This window comes from Ixodes scapularis, unplaced genomic scaffold (genome assembly GCF_016920785.2).
Source record: "Ixodes scapularis isolate PalLabHiFi unplaced genomic scaffold, ASM1692078v2 PGA_scaffold2__306_contigs__length_199485367, whole genome shotgun sequence".
NCBI lineage: Eukaryota > Metazoa > Arthropoda > Arachnida > Ixodida > Ixodidae > Ixodes > Ixodes scapularis.
In genome coordinates, this window is record NW_024609857.1 from 165,695,407 (window position 1) to 165,710,741 (window position 15,335).

General features: G+C 49.1%; 1 protein-coding gene across 1 annotated transcript; it reads left to right on the forward strand.

Moving 5' to 3' along the window:
* The first annotated feature begins 12,185 nt into the window (after nucleotides 1-12,185).
* On the forward strand, nucleotides 12,186-14,789 carry LOC115332183 (sulfotransferase ssu-1-like). The gene is made up of 2 exons (XM_029994536.4): nucleotides 12,186-12,204; nucleotides 13,729-14,789. The coding sequence occupies exon 2, from the start codon at nucleotides 13,732-13,734 to the stop codon at nucleotides 14,572-14,574; it is 843 nt and encodes a 280-aa protein (XP_029850396.4). The 5' UTR covers nucleotides 12,186-12,204; nucleotides 13,729-13,731; the 3' UTR covers nucleotides 14,575-14,789.
* Nucleotides 14,790-15,335: the final 546 nt, after the last annotated feature.

Here is a 15,335-nt window from a genome sequence, read left to right on the forward strand (position 1 = left end):
GACGGAATACTCTTCCGACGCAGTTATGACTCTAACACTCGCCGGTGGTTGCTTGTCATTCCACACCACCTCCGAACAGAAATATTAAAGAGTCTCCACGATGACCCTACTGCCGGACACTTGGGGTTCCTGAAGACGTATACAAGAGTTAAAAATAGATTCTTTTGGCCTGGTCTTTAGCGCACTGTACTTAAGTACGTCAGAAGCTGCCAGCAGTGTCAACTCCGCAAACGGTCAACTTCATCGTCCGAAAGACTGCTACAATCACTGGCTCCACCTCACATGCCGTTTGAGGTAGTGGGAATAGACCTCTTGGGGCCTTTTCCTCCCTCCACAGCTTTGAATCGATGGGTAATAGTAGCCATCGACCATCTAACTCGCTATGTCGAGAGCAAAGCACTTCCCGATGCATCAGCGGAAGAAATTGCAAATTTCTTACTACACCAGGTAGTCTTACGGCAGGGAGCGCCTCGAACACTTATAAGCGATCGAGGCCGTTCGTTCTTGTCCATGACAGTACAAGCCCTACTCACAGCCTGCAATGTCACCCATCATCCCACAACATCTTATCATCCTCAAACAAACGGGCTCACGGAACGGTTTCATCACACGATAGCTGACATGATAGCCAGGCATGTGTCTGAAAACCACAACAATCGGGATACTATATTGCCGTTTGTCACCTTTGCTGATAATAGCACTATTCAAAGTACCATAGGATTTTCCCCGTTCCATCTTCTCCACGGTCATCACGCCTCCTATACACTGGACACTATCCTCCCTTCGGAACGTCGTGAAAACTCGGATACCTTTATTAGCGACATCATCTCACGCACCAAAGCCTGCCGTCAACTGGCCCGACTCCGTACAGTAGAACAAGGACACGCCCAACAACGTTATGACACACATCAATGCGACGTCCAGTACTTTCCAGGGGACTATGTCCTCGTTGCATTTCCAAGCCGTCAAGTCGGAAGGTGCGCAAAGTTTCTCCCGCGTTACCGTGTACCCTACCGTATTGTGCGACAAACGTCTCCTGTCCACTACGCAATTGAACCCCTCATCGCTCCCACAGACGGCCGTGCTTTGCAGTTCGACATCGTCCACGTGGCCCAACTCAAACCCTACGACTATCGTCCTAACGGCCATGATGGTCTTCCTCCAAGGGGGGAGCATATGTGAGCAGCGACGCGAACCTATAAAGTGTGAATGTGTGCCAACTTTGGCCACGGCCGGGCTGGAAGCGCGCGCTCTCTTTCTTTTCTTACGGCCTTTGCAATCGCCCGGCAGTCAATGGCATTTTTTCTCCTTGTGTAGTTCACTTGCTTGCCGCCAGGGGCGCAGCCACGTCACCCCTCTCGGAGAGTCCCTTCGAGCTGCTATCTGCTATCTGGGTAAACGCATTAGTGAGTTTGGGTGCGCCGCCTGTGTTAGCTGTTGACTACGAGTAACAGAGGTGATCCTCTGTTCGTCTTATTGCAAGGCCAGGATGAAAGCGGACTTCATTATCCAAATCCTAGGTTTTTCGCACTTCTAGACAACATCGTTGCGTTTTTTAAGGCTGTTAAGCACCTTCCGCGTATAAATGTGCACGAAGTTCTGCAACTACTCATTGCACCCTATCTTGAAGACGCGCTAATCCTAAGTTGCCCAGAGGGCATTGACAACAGTCACTCAAAGCGCTTGGCTGGTTTAATTTGCAACAAGCTCCTCAGAATGCTTCTGATTAACCATGCAAAGACGGTCACGGACAGAAACGAAGAATCAGCTGGATATGTGCACAAGCCCTCGAGGAAGCACTTGAGGCTGTAATATGTGTAGCAGCGTGGCGCTGCAAGTCACGGCGCACCACGGCGCATCGGCTGTGCGCACCCCGGTCACGGATGTCACGTGACAAGCGCCTATAAGTATAGCACGTTCAATAAAGAAGCCCTCTTTGCCCGTTGGAATGTCGTCTGCTCAAGTTAGCACATTGGCGACGAAGATGACAACGCACCCGCGCTGCCCAGCGGAAGCGTCGCAGACGGCAGCAGACGAGCACCATACGAGCGGGGCCAACTGAACGGACAGCGACAGCCAAAGCAGCGCAGTCATCGCATCTCAAGCGGGCGACGGACGGAGCGGACACGACGGACGGAAGCCAGCAAGCGATAAGTACACCGTCGGTTTGCCGAAATATGGCACCTCTTGGAAAGCTTGACGAATACGACGAAAAACAACAGAATTTTGACTGGTATTTAGAGCGTTTCGAGCACTTCGTTAGCGCAAACGACATCAAACCAGAAAAGAAGCTAGCGGTGTTCTTGACCGTTATAGGACCTCGAGCTTACGAAGTTCTGAAAAGTTTGGTCGTACCGGCAGTACCGGGAGATAAGTCGTTCGAAGAAGTGGAAGTTTTGCTGAAAAACCACTATAGCCCGAAGAGCTCGGTCATAGCGGAAAGGTGCAAATTCAACAGACGTGTACAAGAGGAACAGGAGAGCGTTGAAGATTTCATTGTAGCGCTAAAGCATTTGGCAAGGAAGTGTGACTTTGGCCAGTTTCTGCAATATGCTCTGAGGGACAGGCTTGTGGCGGGAATACGGCGCGAAGAAACGCAACGTGCGCTATTCGCCGAAGAAAGCTTAACCTTCGAAAGGGCATGCAAGATCGCATTGGATCAAGAGCAGGCGGCACGACAGACAGCGTTACTACACGCCGGAAGCAAAGACGCGTCGTTGAACGAGATAAGAGCGAACCAGAAAGATAACGTCAATAAGCGTGACGTTCGAAAACACAAGCAAAGCAAGAAGTCTTGCGAAAGATGTGGAAGGGCGCATGCGGCAAGCAAATGTTGGTACAAGAATGCTACGTGTCACAAGTGTGGCAAGTTAGTACAATATGCACTGTGCGAAAATTGTACAGACTACTACAACCTCGTCTCTTACCGACTTCATGTGCGGCCTATGAAATGATAATGAAGACCACGGCAATAGATATATTGGGCCTGCTTACATTTCACGAGAGTGTACGAATTATTTATCATTTAAAGTTCCTCCGAGTAGAAGGGGTCCGTTTCCTCCTGTTCTTGTGTTGCAACAGAAGTCCTGGAGGTAAAGACGAGTATAGATTTTTCGCAACTGCATTCGCTGTCTCTACTTACTATTTTTTACTCCCGAATCTCTCGGAGATGTGCGTCAAATATTCACCGTTTTGGGCTCATCAGAAGCGCATTAGATAGTGGCTCAGGGTCTAAACGTAAGGATCAGGTGTCAAAGGCTATAAAAATCTCGGCCGCAAGTTGCAACAGCGCTGAGATACACTGTCAGACGGGCAGTGTGCAAACGGCAAAGGGTAGCCCAGGGGTGAGGTGACAGCGCCCCTCGCGAATTGCTGCGGGAGGTGGCGATTGCCCCAATTGCAAAGACCTTAAGAGGAGAAAGAGAGCTCGCGCTTCCAGTCCGGCCGTGCTTCGGCAAGCTAACTGCGGGTGGGTGAGCAAGACCGAGTTCGTGGATCGTGACGAGCGAGACCCACTTGAGCTCAGGGTTGAATCGGACATTCTGCCCAGCGGCCGGTTCTCCTGGGACCTTTTCGGAGCAGGCTTGAGATACCTCAATGAACCTCCTCACAATATATATATATATATATATATATATATATATATATATATATATAAAGCGAAAGCAAAATGCCAGCAAAACTGTAATGACGATCGGTTAGCAGCCTGGTCGCTCTGTGCCGTCGCTGTTGCCAAGTGCCGCTAGAAGCCGATGCGTTGCTCCTTTGTAGGCCGGGGAGCGCTGGAGTCCTGAAGCACCGACCAATGGAAAGTTGACGGGTGAAAGAGCGTAGTAATGGTGATGGCAGCACCACGGGTTTGATATGTGATGGGGGCCGATTGCCCGATGCAACACCAGCTTGAAGCGTTCGTTGGTAACGTGAATGGCAATCTGCAACTATGATCGGTTATCATAATGGTCGCTCTGTGCAGTCGCTGCTGACAAGTCAATAAGAGTAGTGAACACTAAATGCGCAAACCGAACCCAAAAACTGAAATTAAAATACCAATAGTCATGTGCTGGGGCAGTGAAAACTGACCCAGCACATGAAATCTTCATAAAAACAGGAAGTAAAAAAGCCGAGATAAAAATGTGGGGGGAAAGATGCAGGGAAAATTAGCGTTTATAGGGGACGGAAACAAGAAATGAGGAAGGAACATTGGTATGATAAATCACAGTAGAGCTTGTTGTTATTCCAGACTAAAACAGGAGTAATGAGAACCAGAACATATCGGAAAAAGTACAAGAAATAACATACGAGGTGAGACGTATGCCAAAGAGAAGACGGGACTATAGAACATGTGGCATTGGAGTGCCCAGGGATTGCTCCCGCCCTCCCTGAAGCGGAGACAGAGTTTCGCCAGCTGGAGCTCGCAGACAGGAATGAAATAATGAAGAATAAGCGCAATTTAATAGCGAAGAAGAGATTCGGAGACTGGTGGAAATTAAATAGGAAGAATTGAATGACGTATAACTAACACAGATGTGGAGAAGCGGGACTGAGGAAAATTGAGACTCCCTCCGAGTTGCACCGGCTAAAAGACTCAACCCTGTCTTTCAGTCAGCCCTGTGCTAGTGCAACACCAACTAAGTTTGACCAGAGTGATATTGGCGACTCCCTCGCCGGGTGAGAGAGACGAAAGTGATATTTTAGTTGTCTTTTTATTATCCGAGCCCCGAAGGCCATGCTGGTGATATCCCAGGCCACCTAGTGATAGTTACAAAATTGCAGAGGGAAATCAAAATGATTTAGAAGGGCGAAGAAACGAGTCATACTTTTGGGTTTTAGTTTCTAGGCTAGAGGATCAAGCTATCGCCCTATATACAGCCTTTAGCATTCATCCCTCCATCAGCCCATGACAGAGGAATAGCCAAGCAAGTGATACAAACACCTGTAAGGTTTATCTGAAACCGTGTTTGGCCGATCATTTTACGTCAACCTGTAAATCTGGCATTACATTTTGTGTTTAGCAGTAGTATGCACATGAAAAAAATTCGCAGCCTTTCTATAAGTTGAAATTGTTGGATACAAAAATCAGCGCACACCAGTCCTGGCGCATCGGGGTGCCCGCGCGCCGCTCGTACACTCTATGGTGCGCTGATTCGGCGATCATTTAATGCCAGATGGTGGAACTCGCATTACATTTTATTGTGTTTTAGGGCCACGTCAGCCGACACAGTGACACGAATCGTGAAATGAGGTTTCGTGTACTGGCAGCTCTCGTGGCTGTACTGGTACCGATTTTCCGCCGTGAAGCGGCGCGCTGTTTCACCGCCCACGACTGGTGTGTAGGCGGCAGAAGTAGGTATAGATCGTGGCTTGCACACAAGCAAGTGGAGCCTGCAGTCCGTGTTCAGGGAGTTGCCCACGCGCTTGGGTAAGTAGAAGGGCTCGTGTGTGGCTCATTGAACGCTATTTTTTATCCATTGGGGCTAGCGTGAAGTGGCAGGCGCACTTATAATACATTACTTTAAAATGTCTGCAGCCACTGAGGTATGTTTCTCCCTCGTAGGACGGCCCTGTAATCATACAAGAACTATCTCCAGTACCGTTCGAGGTATGATCGCAGACATGCCTCGATCATGTATTAAGCAAACAACCCATGATGCAGACAAGCCTTATACACTCCGTGCGACGCGACCGGCGCGCCGCCGCGCGACCGTTACAGAAGGTAGGCAGTGAGAACCCCAGCGAAACGAAACCACGCCGTATACATAGGCGCAGACTATGGGGGGGGGGGGGGGTGGGGGGCATCAGGGCTCGTGCCCCTTCTGGTGACATTCAAGGGGGGGCAGAGTCCCCCCCCTCCGGGCCATGATCCTTGCCGAGACGCTGTTTACGTGCCATGTAACGAGCTTCTGGTAGGGACATGTAAACAAGATAACGCAGACAGCGACGGACACATGACGACACATACGCTGTAAAATGTACCCCGTAAAATAAACTATTGACAACTTCCGGTGTAAAAACAAATTCAGCGGAAAAGCACCTTCCCCTGCCCCCCCCCCCTCGCCGAGAAAATGGAAAGTCTATGCCGCTGGCCGTATATATTTTTACGCATTGAAGTCGTAGCGGTGCAGTTGCTCTCGGCTGACAGCATGAACTGCTGCGTCGTTAAGTGCTTCAATAGTTGTGAGTTCTATCTTGTGGGGATAAAGTTTCACAGTTTTTCAACTCGTCGATGTTTTGTGGTACAGCGACAACGATGGACCCGTGTCGTACGACGCGAGAAATTTGGTCTGCCGATCATGTCTTCCACCGTGTCGGCACGGCTGACATATTCTACACTGCCCTGTTGCGCTCTGCGTTTGTTTTCGTACCAGTAACGCCTACCTATGTTAGAGCCGACATGACAAACTGGAATGCCATCCCACACTCGCTGGTATGCAGTGCCAATTTCGTTGGAGAAATGCCCTCCAAAGAAGTTTCGTCCCCATCGTACGTGTCGACGATATTTCCGGACCAATATGGTATGCAGTCTGTACTTCATAAAGAGAGATTCGGACGGTACCAAAACTTTAAGATATGAATCTAAGGAAAATTACAATGAAACTCGGAATCACTGGACAACCAACGTTTGAGTAATGAAGTTTATGTGGTGTGCTTTCTCTTTTGATCAGCGTCCTTTTGGATGTGTGAACGCCGACACCCCGAGCCCTGTGGACAAGATTTTTTTTTCTCGGCTTTGCAGCCACGTATTGTAAAGTTTTTTTTTAATTGAAAGTACCGTTCACTGGTCCCTTCCTACTTGTAAAGCGTAAACCTCCCAAACCAGTGGTATTCTCTTGGCAGCCCTTGGCGGTCAAAAGCGGTTCCAATTCAGGTTCGCCACACGAACGATATTTCCACCGGGTTTCCCTATGCCACACCACCTCTTTTTGGTACAATACGTGTTGTGTCAAGTTACTGTCATGTTGCAAGCACCTGTGCGCCCAAATATTCACTTCGCAGAGCGCGGTTATAACACAACATTTTGGGTCCAATATTGGATCCAAAATGTTGTACAGCTTTATTCCTTTATTCCTTCGAAACATAACTATCACACCTGCAGTCTTAATGAAACTTAGCACACTTTGTGCACACGCTTAGTGAACACCTCCCTCGCCTCCAAATTTCATTGTCCCAGTAGTCCTACGTTTACAGTGACGAGCCAAATTTTCCACTGAGAGCAGTTACGGTGCGGACATCTTCCTTTTCGGAAAATTGCTCCAGCCCCTTTTTCGACCGCAACTAAGAAATGGCGCATATTAAAGACTCGAACTCAATATATAAAGCGGAGAACAGCTAGATGGCCTTTTTAGGTCTGCCCCAGCACTCATGCAATGTCACACACAACGTATCGGCTCAAAAAGTAAACGTTCCCTACGTGCGCACTTCCGCCGCCACAGCTTCGCATGTGGAAAGGCGCCGCAGGCTGCTGAACGCGCCTCACTGTCGAACGCCAGCTCCTCCAACCGCGGCGCGATGCGCGTATTTCAAAGCGCCCCCTATAGTTCCCGCACGGAGCGTATTGGAAGCTATGTATGAAGCAATCCAGCTTCTAACTTTCTTTGGTACGTGTCCGCAGAAAATGTTGTCATCATGTCTTTGGACGATGAAATTTCACGCATTTGACAAGCAGGTGATAGCAAAAAACAAATGGGTCGTTAGTTGTTTATACAACAGTAGTTTAGTCTGCCAAAACACGGCGACCTTGTTACCCGCTGTAGATGAGCAATTTAGCCAGTGTAGCACGACTCGTAGCCGGGAATCTTTAACGGGCTCCTTGCAGTAGTGATGCACGCCAGTATGATGGTCATCAGGATTGAAACGGAAAGGGGTAGGGGAGTGGCAGGAATGAACCCAGGATCCCTATTTTCTGCAGCGCGAGCTTTCGCTCCACGTGCTGAGAGCTAGTGTGCGCTAGCCCTCTCGGCTACCAATCCCCCCAGGTGATAGCAAAAATCCTTCGAGATGCTTGTTGTGGAAAAAGATTCGATTAAGAAGAGAAACGAGACACTCAATTAGCTAGTAGATGGGGAGTATACTGCGTATCATACTTAGTACTCACGACCACAAGTTAGGGCATCGACGCCTGGTGGAACTTTTCCACAATCCCGGGTGACGATACCTGCCAATCCGGGATTGTCAGGCTCTAGGCCTGTATGGCCAGGGCTCGCCGTTCAGTCGGTCCGGCAGCAAACCTCGCTGGTGGACCGCTCCGGATCGCGATCAGCCAAACCGGCTCCATCGGTCCTGCCCAACCTAGCCTCGCGCACCACGGTCTTTCCCGCGTGAGCTCGTGCCTCCTCGGCCCCGTCGTCTTCCACCCTCGTCTCCCACAATCTCCCCCCATCAAGGCCCAATCTTCGAAGGGCTTCCGGTACTCGGGATCTCATGGGCCGCTAAGAGGACTTCTTCCATGCCAGCCGGTGTAACGTGAACAAACGTGAACGTTGCGGTCGGGTACCTCTGACGTGTTGGAAGAAGCGGCTTCTATTGGTGTTGCCGGGGTGGCCATGTTGTAGCGTCCGAAAGCGGCGTAGTTGATCGCGGGACCTACGGTGTAGGTCTTTTTTTTTTTTTTTTTTTTACATTGTTCACCTGGTGTTTTTCAGCAAAGCCGCGGAAGACAATGTCGACAGCCCCTTGTCCGTCGCTCGCTGTCCAGTTCACCACGATGCAGCAGAGAGCCTGTTCTAAGCTGGTCTCACCGACGCGGACGAACTTTCCCCTTTCCTCGTTGATGTCGCCGCGAGCGTAAATAGAACTGGCCGCGTTCGTCGGGATCGCGGAGCCCACCAAGCCACTTCGACTTTTCGGCGTTCCGCCAGCCGGTCACCACCGGTGCCGTCGTCTCCATGGATGGCTACACTGGTGGTCTGCCAGGCCGAACCTGTTTCAATCACCCTGAGCACTTAGGGAAACGAATGGGCCTGTGTATGATTCCCGTAGACTTTCTGGGTGTCCGCGTATGGGATTTTTTTTTTCTAGGAAGCCATTCTGCGGAAAACTAAGTGCTAAAACAATACACAATGAAGAAACACCCGGCCGCAGATTGTGGCAGCGGCCATGGAAGCGTCGGCCTGTGGGCGTCAGCGACTTCGTCGGCAAGCATTTTTGCAGTAGATGATGCTGCGAAAATACGTGCCGACAAAGGTGTGTACCGTGCGGCTAACTCGGAGAATCCTCATTCTGGAGCTCGCTTCTGGGTCGCCACAGACAAGGGACTTCTTGTGTTTTACGGCAACATCATATTAGTCATCTTCGCAGCGTGACGGTAGAATTCCTTGCAATTAGCGATGTGAACTCAGCCAGACACCTCGTTTGTATCAAGCCGAGTAAGCCTAGAAGTATAACATGACGCTCGCGTCTTTACCTTCTAGGGTCCCTCTCACCTTGGAGCAAGCGATGCGGAAAAAACACTAGCTGCCCTGCTCAGAGGACGAGTTTCTCTCATGACTGGGTGACTATGGCGTAAACCCAGTCAAACTATTGCGGAAGCAAAGGGATCCAATGCCAGTGGCGGGATGGGAAATGCCATACCCCGTTCCGTAACGGCTGCGCATACCTTGTGCGACTCGATGTAAGCGTCATCGTCCCGTCCCGTCCACGTGCATACGGGCTCTAGGGACTCATTTTGCCTCGGAGGGGGCGGCAGCTCAGAGAGATAGCCTGCTGGAACTGTTTGCGCCTCAAGGCAAGCTTTAGAGCTACAAGCCCACCAGAATGCCTTTCGCCTTATTCCCTGCGAGGTCGTGATGTGACATAACTTATAAAATGTCTTACTGCGACTGCCACAACCAGCCATAATGAAGTCAAAAAAGCATCCGATACGTCACCTTCCTAGCTTTTTAGGAACCACCCCCCTGAAGCGAGAGTCGTCCCTCTTGCCATTTGTCGTTCGTTGGGATGATGCGGAACAACAAGCCGTCTTGGACCAGCAGACGTGAATCGTAGTGCTCATTAACTTGCCTGTTAGCGTTCCCGGTGTCAACTGCTATTCCCGCAATTTTTCCGACACACGCAGACAAAAACCGATCTGCACTCGGGGCCTCGACATGGTCTTTTTTGCTCACCACTTCACCCCAAGCAACAATCTTTGTTCCCCTCGAGCAACGTCCTAAATCTGCAGCGAGTACTGGCTGTTTCATTTCCTTCCAGCCGTTATTCAGCTTTCCAGCGAGCATGCCGTGCCTCTCCTCCGCCTCCGAAGACGACGTTCTTTCATCTTACTCACACTTCTCGACACTCCTGGTTGCATCACCTCCTTCCTACTGCAATTCTGGGTTATTGGATAGAGCGCATCCGCAGCCTCGTCCTTCGAGTTTTTTCGCTACTCGACTCGAGGAAACACCTGCTGAGCTCTGCCGTGAGACAAGTCTCCAAAACTAAAACATACTTTATCTCGACGGGCATCGTTAGCGTTAGTGAACAACTCGCTCAGCGAATCCCTGGGACTCACTGCGTACGACCAGAAGCAGAGGCATTCTGACGGGGCCCCACGTTGGGCGCCGTTTTTATGTGGGAGCGCTCTACAATAATCGCCGCACTATCGATGTGCTTCGCTCCTCTGCCAATGAGTGACATGACAGTACGAGAATACAGCGAATAGGCTTATTGTGCTTCCCGGTTGCCCTTCCTCGAGATCCGGCAGTCCGGGCCCGCCAATCATGCTTGTCGCCCTCCATTCAGATCGCGCAGTCAGAGTCCGTACCCAGACCCGCGGATCGTCCTTCTCGCGCTAGCGCTGCGTAGGCTACCTCTTCCGGGCTATGTTGCCCGAGACTCGCTGCGGAACAACTCCGGGATTGTCATGGCCTAGGCCGGTATGACCAGGGCTCGCCGCTCCCACCGGTCCTGGTCGGAACCTCGCGGGTCGGCCGCTCCAGGCATTTCTAAGGGCCAGACCGGCTCCATCGCTCCCGCCCGGCCCTGCCTCGCGCAGCACGCTGTCTCGCGCCAGCTCCTTTCTGAACCAATAGCAGCACCTGCCACAGTGAGCACGGTTTGTTGTTTAAGTGGTCCATTTCCAATGTGCAATTTCCGCCGTACCTACAAAGCGTATCAAGGCATCACGAGAATCGCTTCAAAAAACCGTCAGACACCCATAAGAAAGCGCGAATTAGGTCCCGCTAATTTTAGAGTTACGGAATGCATTATAGAAATGTTAAATTTGACAGGCAAGGTATTGTCCGCCAAATTTAGCTCACGATGGACGCGTGACCCGATCAGCAATATGTGACCACGTCACTTCATCAGCATAACGTCGCCACGTCGCACTAACCATCTGACCACATGATGCAATATGACGCAATGAACGTGACGTGACACCATGGCGTGAGACTAAAAATCAAAATGTGACGAAGCTATGACGTCACTCTACTCTGTGTCACGTGACGCGACGTCGTGGGACACCGTGTTGTGACACTGTGACATCACCTGCCCCAAACTATGTACGTGACCATTAAGCATAGTACGTACGAGGGGGTTTAGAGAACCTCATAAACAAACACCCAGCGCTGTTCAAAACACGGTGCTCACATTGTGTTTCGACTAAGCCCGCACATACCGAAACTGGGTCGTGTGTTCTGGCCGCTGGCATGGTTGACGCAGGTCCGACTTCCTGTCAAACTGTTTCACCACACTCGTCGGGTGTGTAGTCGTTAGATGTAGCAATTAGTCGTGACTCTCGCTCGCAGGTGGAGCTTGCAGACCGCTTTGAAGGAGTTCCCCACGCGCTTGGGTGAGTAGACGGGCTCGAATCGAGTTGCTCATTGAACGCTCTTTTTTTGTACATTTGGGCTGGCGTACAGCGATGCTCACACTGCTAATACATATAAAAAAAACAAAAAACAGTGTGTAGACACTGTTTGAGGCGTGTCTCTTTGTCGTAGGATGAGCCTGTTACATTGACCATACAAGTACTGCTTGCAGTCATGTTGACGCATCGATATGTATAAAGTAAAGCAGTCTTCGAGTGTTCTTAATGCGTGTCCGACGTTACTTCCGTCATGTCTGCAGGGACCGCAATTTCCATTGTATGATGCATGAGCAGTGTTACAGCGGCCTGGAAGTTGTTAATTAATTAAATATTTATTTATTCATGTCTTTATATATAAATTCTATTCTACAGACTGCGTGTGTCCGCGCATGATGGACAAACAAGAAAATAAAACTCACGTAAGTACATCAAACCTACGTGACAATGAATGCCGCGATGACGAATTTGTTTACAGAGTAGCTTAAACGAGTTCCATCTCCTGATATAGTCGGCATTCGCGGTAGTGCCGTCGTTATTGCTTAGCCTTTTTGAAGGGCGCTTTTGACACACGGATCTATCTCTGTTCCCGTTGGGTGACTGAATTCGGTAAAATGTAACATAGCACAGACTTGACTTTTCGTTGCCGGCCCGTGCAGCTGTTTGCACAGAGAGTGGCCGACGGATCGCACCCCACATAAAAACAATCTTGGACTATCAAATTTGCATGCTACGGAATTTGGTTAGAAAAAGTCAAAGAGCGAAGGTGCACTAGTCAAAAAAAACATAATAATTTTTTTTTTTTTTTTTTGGGGGGGGGGGGGGGGTTAAGCGTGTGGTTTAAATTATACCTACAAAATCATACTCTGCCGGGAAAAGAAGTTGTTCTCCGTGTCCATCCCCACGTTCCCTCTGTCCCTCTTCTCTCCTCCTGTCCCCACAGGAGCGCGTCTCTGAACTACTCCCCACAGAAAGAAGGAATTTTTTTTTTCTCAGACTGAACGAAGAATCAAGGGAAAATTTTCTTCTTTCTATCTTCTCGTGTATGACACTGCCTAAAATCGGGCGAAAAGAGCTCAAAATTCGGAACATGCAAAAATGATTCCAGACCATTAAAATTAAAATGAGCCGATTTACTGCTTGCAAATTGCGCGCATGGTTCCATTAAAAGTATGTATGCCATGGGCTAGGGCACACCAACTTCGAGCACGTGGAGCGAAAGCTCGCGCTGCAGAACCTAGGAATTCTGAATTCAATCCCCATCCCTGCCCGTTCCGATGTGGACGAGCATCGTACCGGCATGCAGTCGTTTATCCCTACTGCGTGGTACACGTCAAAGACCCCAGTCTAGCAGTTGTACCGGACTGGCTAAATTACTTGTCTCTCGGCTCGTCTATAGCCGAGAGACAAGTCGCCCGATGAGGCAGACTAACTTCCGGCTGTATAAATATACACACACCCCAATTGTTTTCTGACAAAAAATGCATGCTATTTCGTTTTTGTGTGCTAAAAACGAAGTGCTAGCTTTAGAACCTTATTTCCCCAATATTTCTGAGATCCGTGAGATTTTGTGGGTTTTTTCGCATGCATTTACTCCTTAACAGATTGATGTCCTAAAACTAGCACTCCCCAGAAACCATAGCGCTGACCATTATCTGACCAACGTGGTTCACCGATTGGTCACAAATGCGACTTCAACGTTTAACATGACATGGTTGTCCATTTACCCTCTTCCCATTTCTATTCGGTGACAATGAATCTAGAGGGTGGTTCACAACCCTGTAAATGGGGCACTTTAAATACTCACGAGCCAGCGCAGGCTGATGGGCCAAAGTCGGAAGGTGATTTGCCAATCTTTTAAAGGAGTTCCTTTTGAAGGCCTCTAACTTGCGCTACTAAGAGGAGTCTCAGACTGACAGATCAACGACGTGTGCTTTGTGTCCCAGAGAATGATGGAGAGAGACCGACCCGCCATCCAGATCATTGATGGCTTCCGCTTGCCGGGATTCTTCTCCGAAGAGGCCTACCGGAGCGGTCTTCGCTATCAACCAGAGGACAGCGACATCATCCTGGTTACCTTCCCCAAGTGCGGCACTCACTGGGTGCTGGAAATTGTCAAGGCGTGCTTCCGAGTCTGCAGGGGCGTCACACCGGGATGGAGCTTTCTCGAGGTGCACGGTCTGGACGGCACCCTAAGGGCCGACAGACCGCGAATCATTTTCACTCACCTGCCCTTTCACTTGGCGCCTTTCTCGCCATTCACCAAGTATATATACGTGGCCAGGAACCCTAAAGACTGTTGCGTGTCTTTTTACCATCACACAAAAAGACATACAGAATACTGTTTTCAAGATGGAACTTTTGACGAGTATTTCGAACTTTTCATCGAGGGCCTCACGGACTCCGGCAGCTACTTTGAAAACCTTCTATCTTGGTACGCCAAGAAAGACGAGCCTAACGTGCTGTTTCTCACGTACGAGTCGATTCATGCTGACATGAAGGGATCTGTGCTAAAGATGGCTGGTTTCATTGATGGCGAACTCGCTAAGGAGCTTGCGGAAGACGAAGCAAAAATGGCGGCTGTAATTGACAGTACGAGTATGACGGAGATGGTGAAGGATTGGGGAGTACAGTTCGTGAGGAAAGGCGTCATTGGAGACTGGAGGAATTACTTTTCGAAAGAACAGTCCGAGCGACTGGAGAAAAAGTTTTTCAAGGAAATGGAAGGTACTTCTGTGCCAAGTCTTTGGGATGACGTGGACTGGCTTCTGGATTGTAAAGAGGCCGCCTAGATGCTAATGTATGACTAATTAGCTAAAGCATCAACAATAATGACTCTGTTCCACCGTTCATCGAAAAAAAAAACATTTTGTCGTGTGGTTAGTATTGTACTAACCACGCGGCAGAAAATGTGTCGTCAGCTGTCTTTGACTACGTCGCTATAAACAAAAGAAAACGCTTGGCGTAGTGAATTTTGGTTATAGTATTGTCGCTTCTCTGCCAATTAGGTCGCACCAATACGAAAGCCGAAGAGCGCTTCAAATGATATGAAGATAATAAGGCAAGCCATGCATTGTTAAGCTTTCAGTGACTGCAATTCTAACTGCATTTGTATACATATGTACATTTATTGGGATGGGTCGAATAAATAGTTTGATTTGAAGTTTTTCAAGTGACGTTTGTGTAAGTTTTAGTTGTCACTTTCGCCATACCTGCTACATGTTTCTTACTAAAAATGGCAAGTGGATGATCAGGCATACTTACTAGTAACTGCACTTAAACTCAACTTAAAAGCGATGCACATCGCGATGTTGTTATCGTACATGTCACCATTTTGGTTTTTCGTCCAATCGAATTAAGATAATATTGTTTTGGTCAATTTGTTTCAAATTCGGTAAACGTCCTCTTGGTTTCTGTGATAGGTTCAAACTTGTGGCTATAATGGTACCTCACAATTAAAACTTTCTTTACACTTAGATATACTGCGATTTTAAGGAGTTTTTGTCTTTCTGTGTGACTTACGTGAACAATTAAATCGACCGTTAAGTTCTGA

Bases quoted from the DNA above. Each gene is read 5' to 3' on its own strand.
- LOC115332183 (XM_029994536.4), top strand. From the start codon at position 13,732: ATGATGGAGAGAGACCGACCCGCCATCCAGATCATTGATGGCTTCCGC.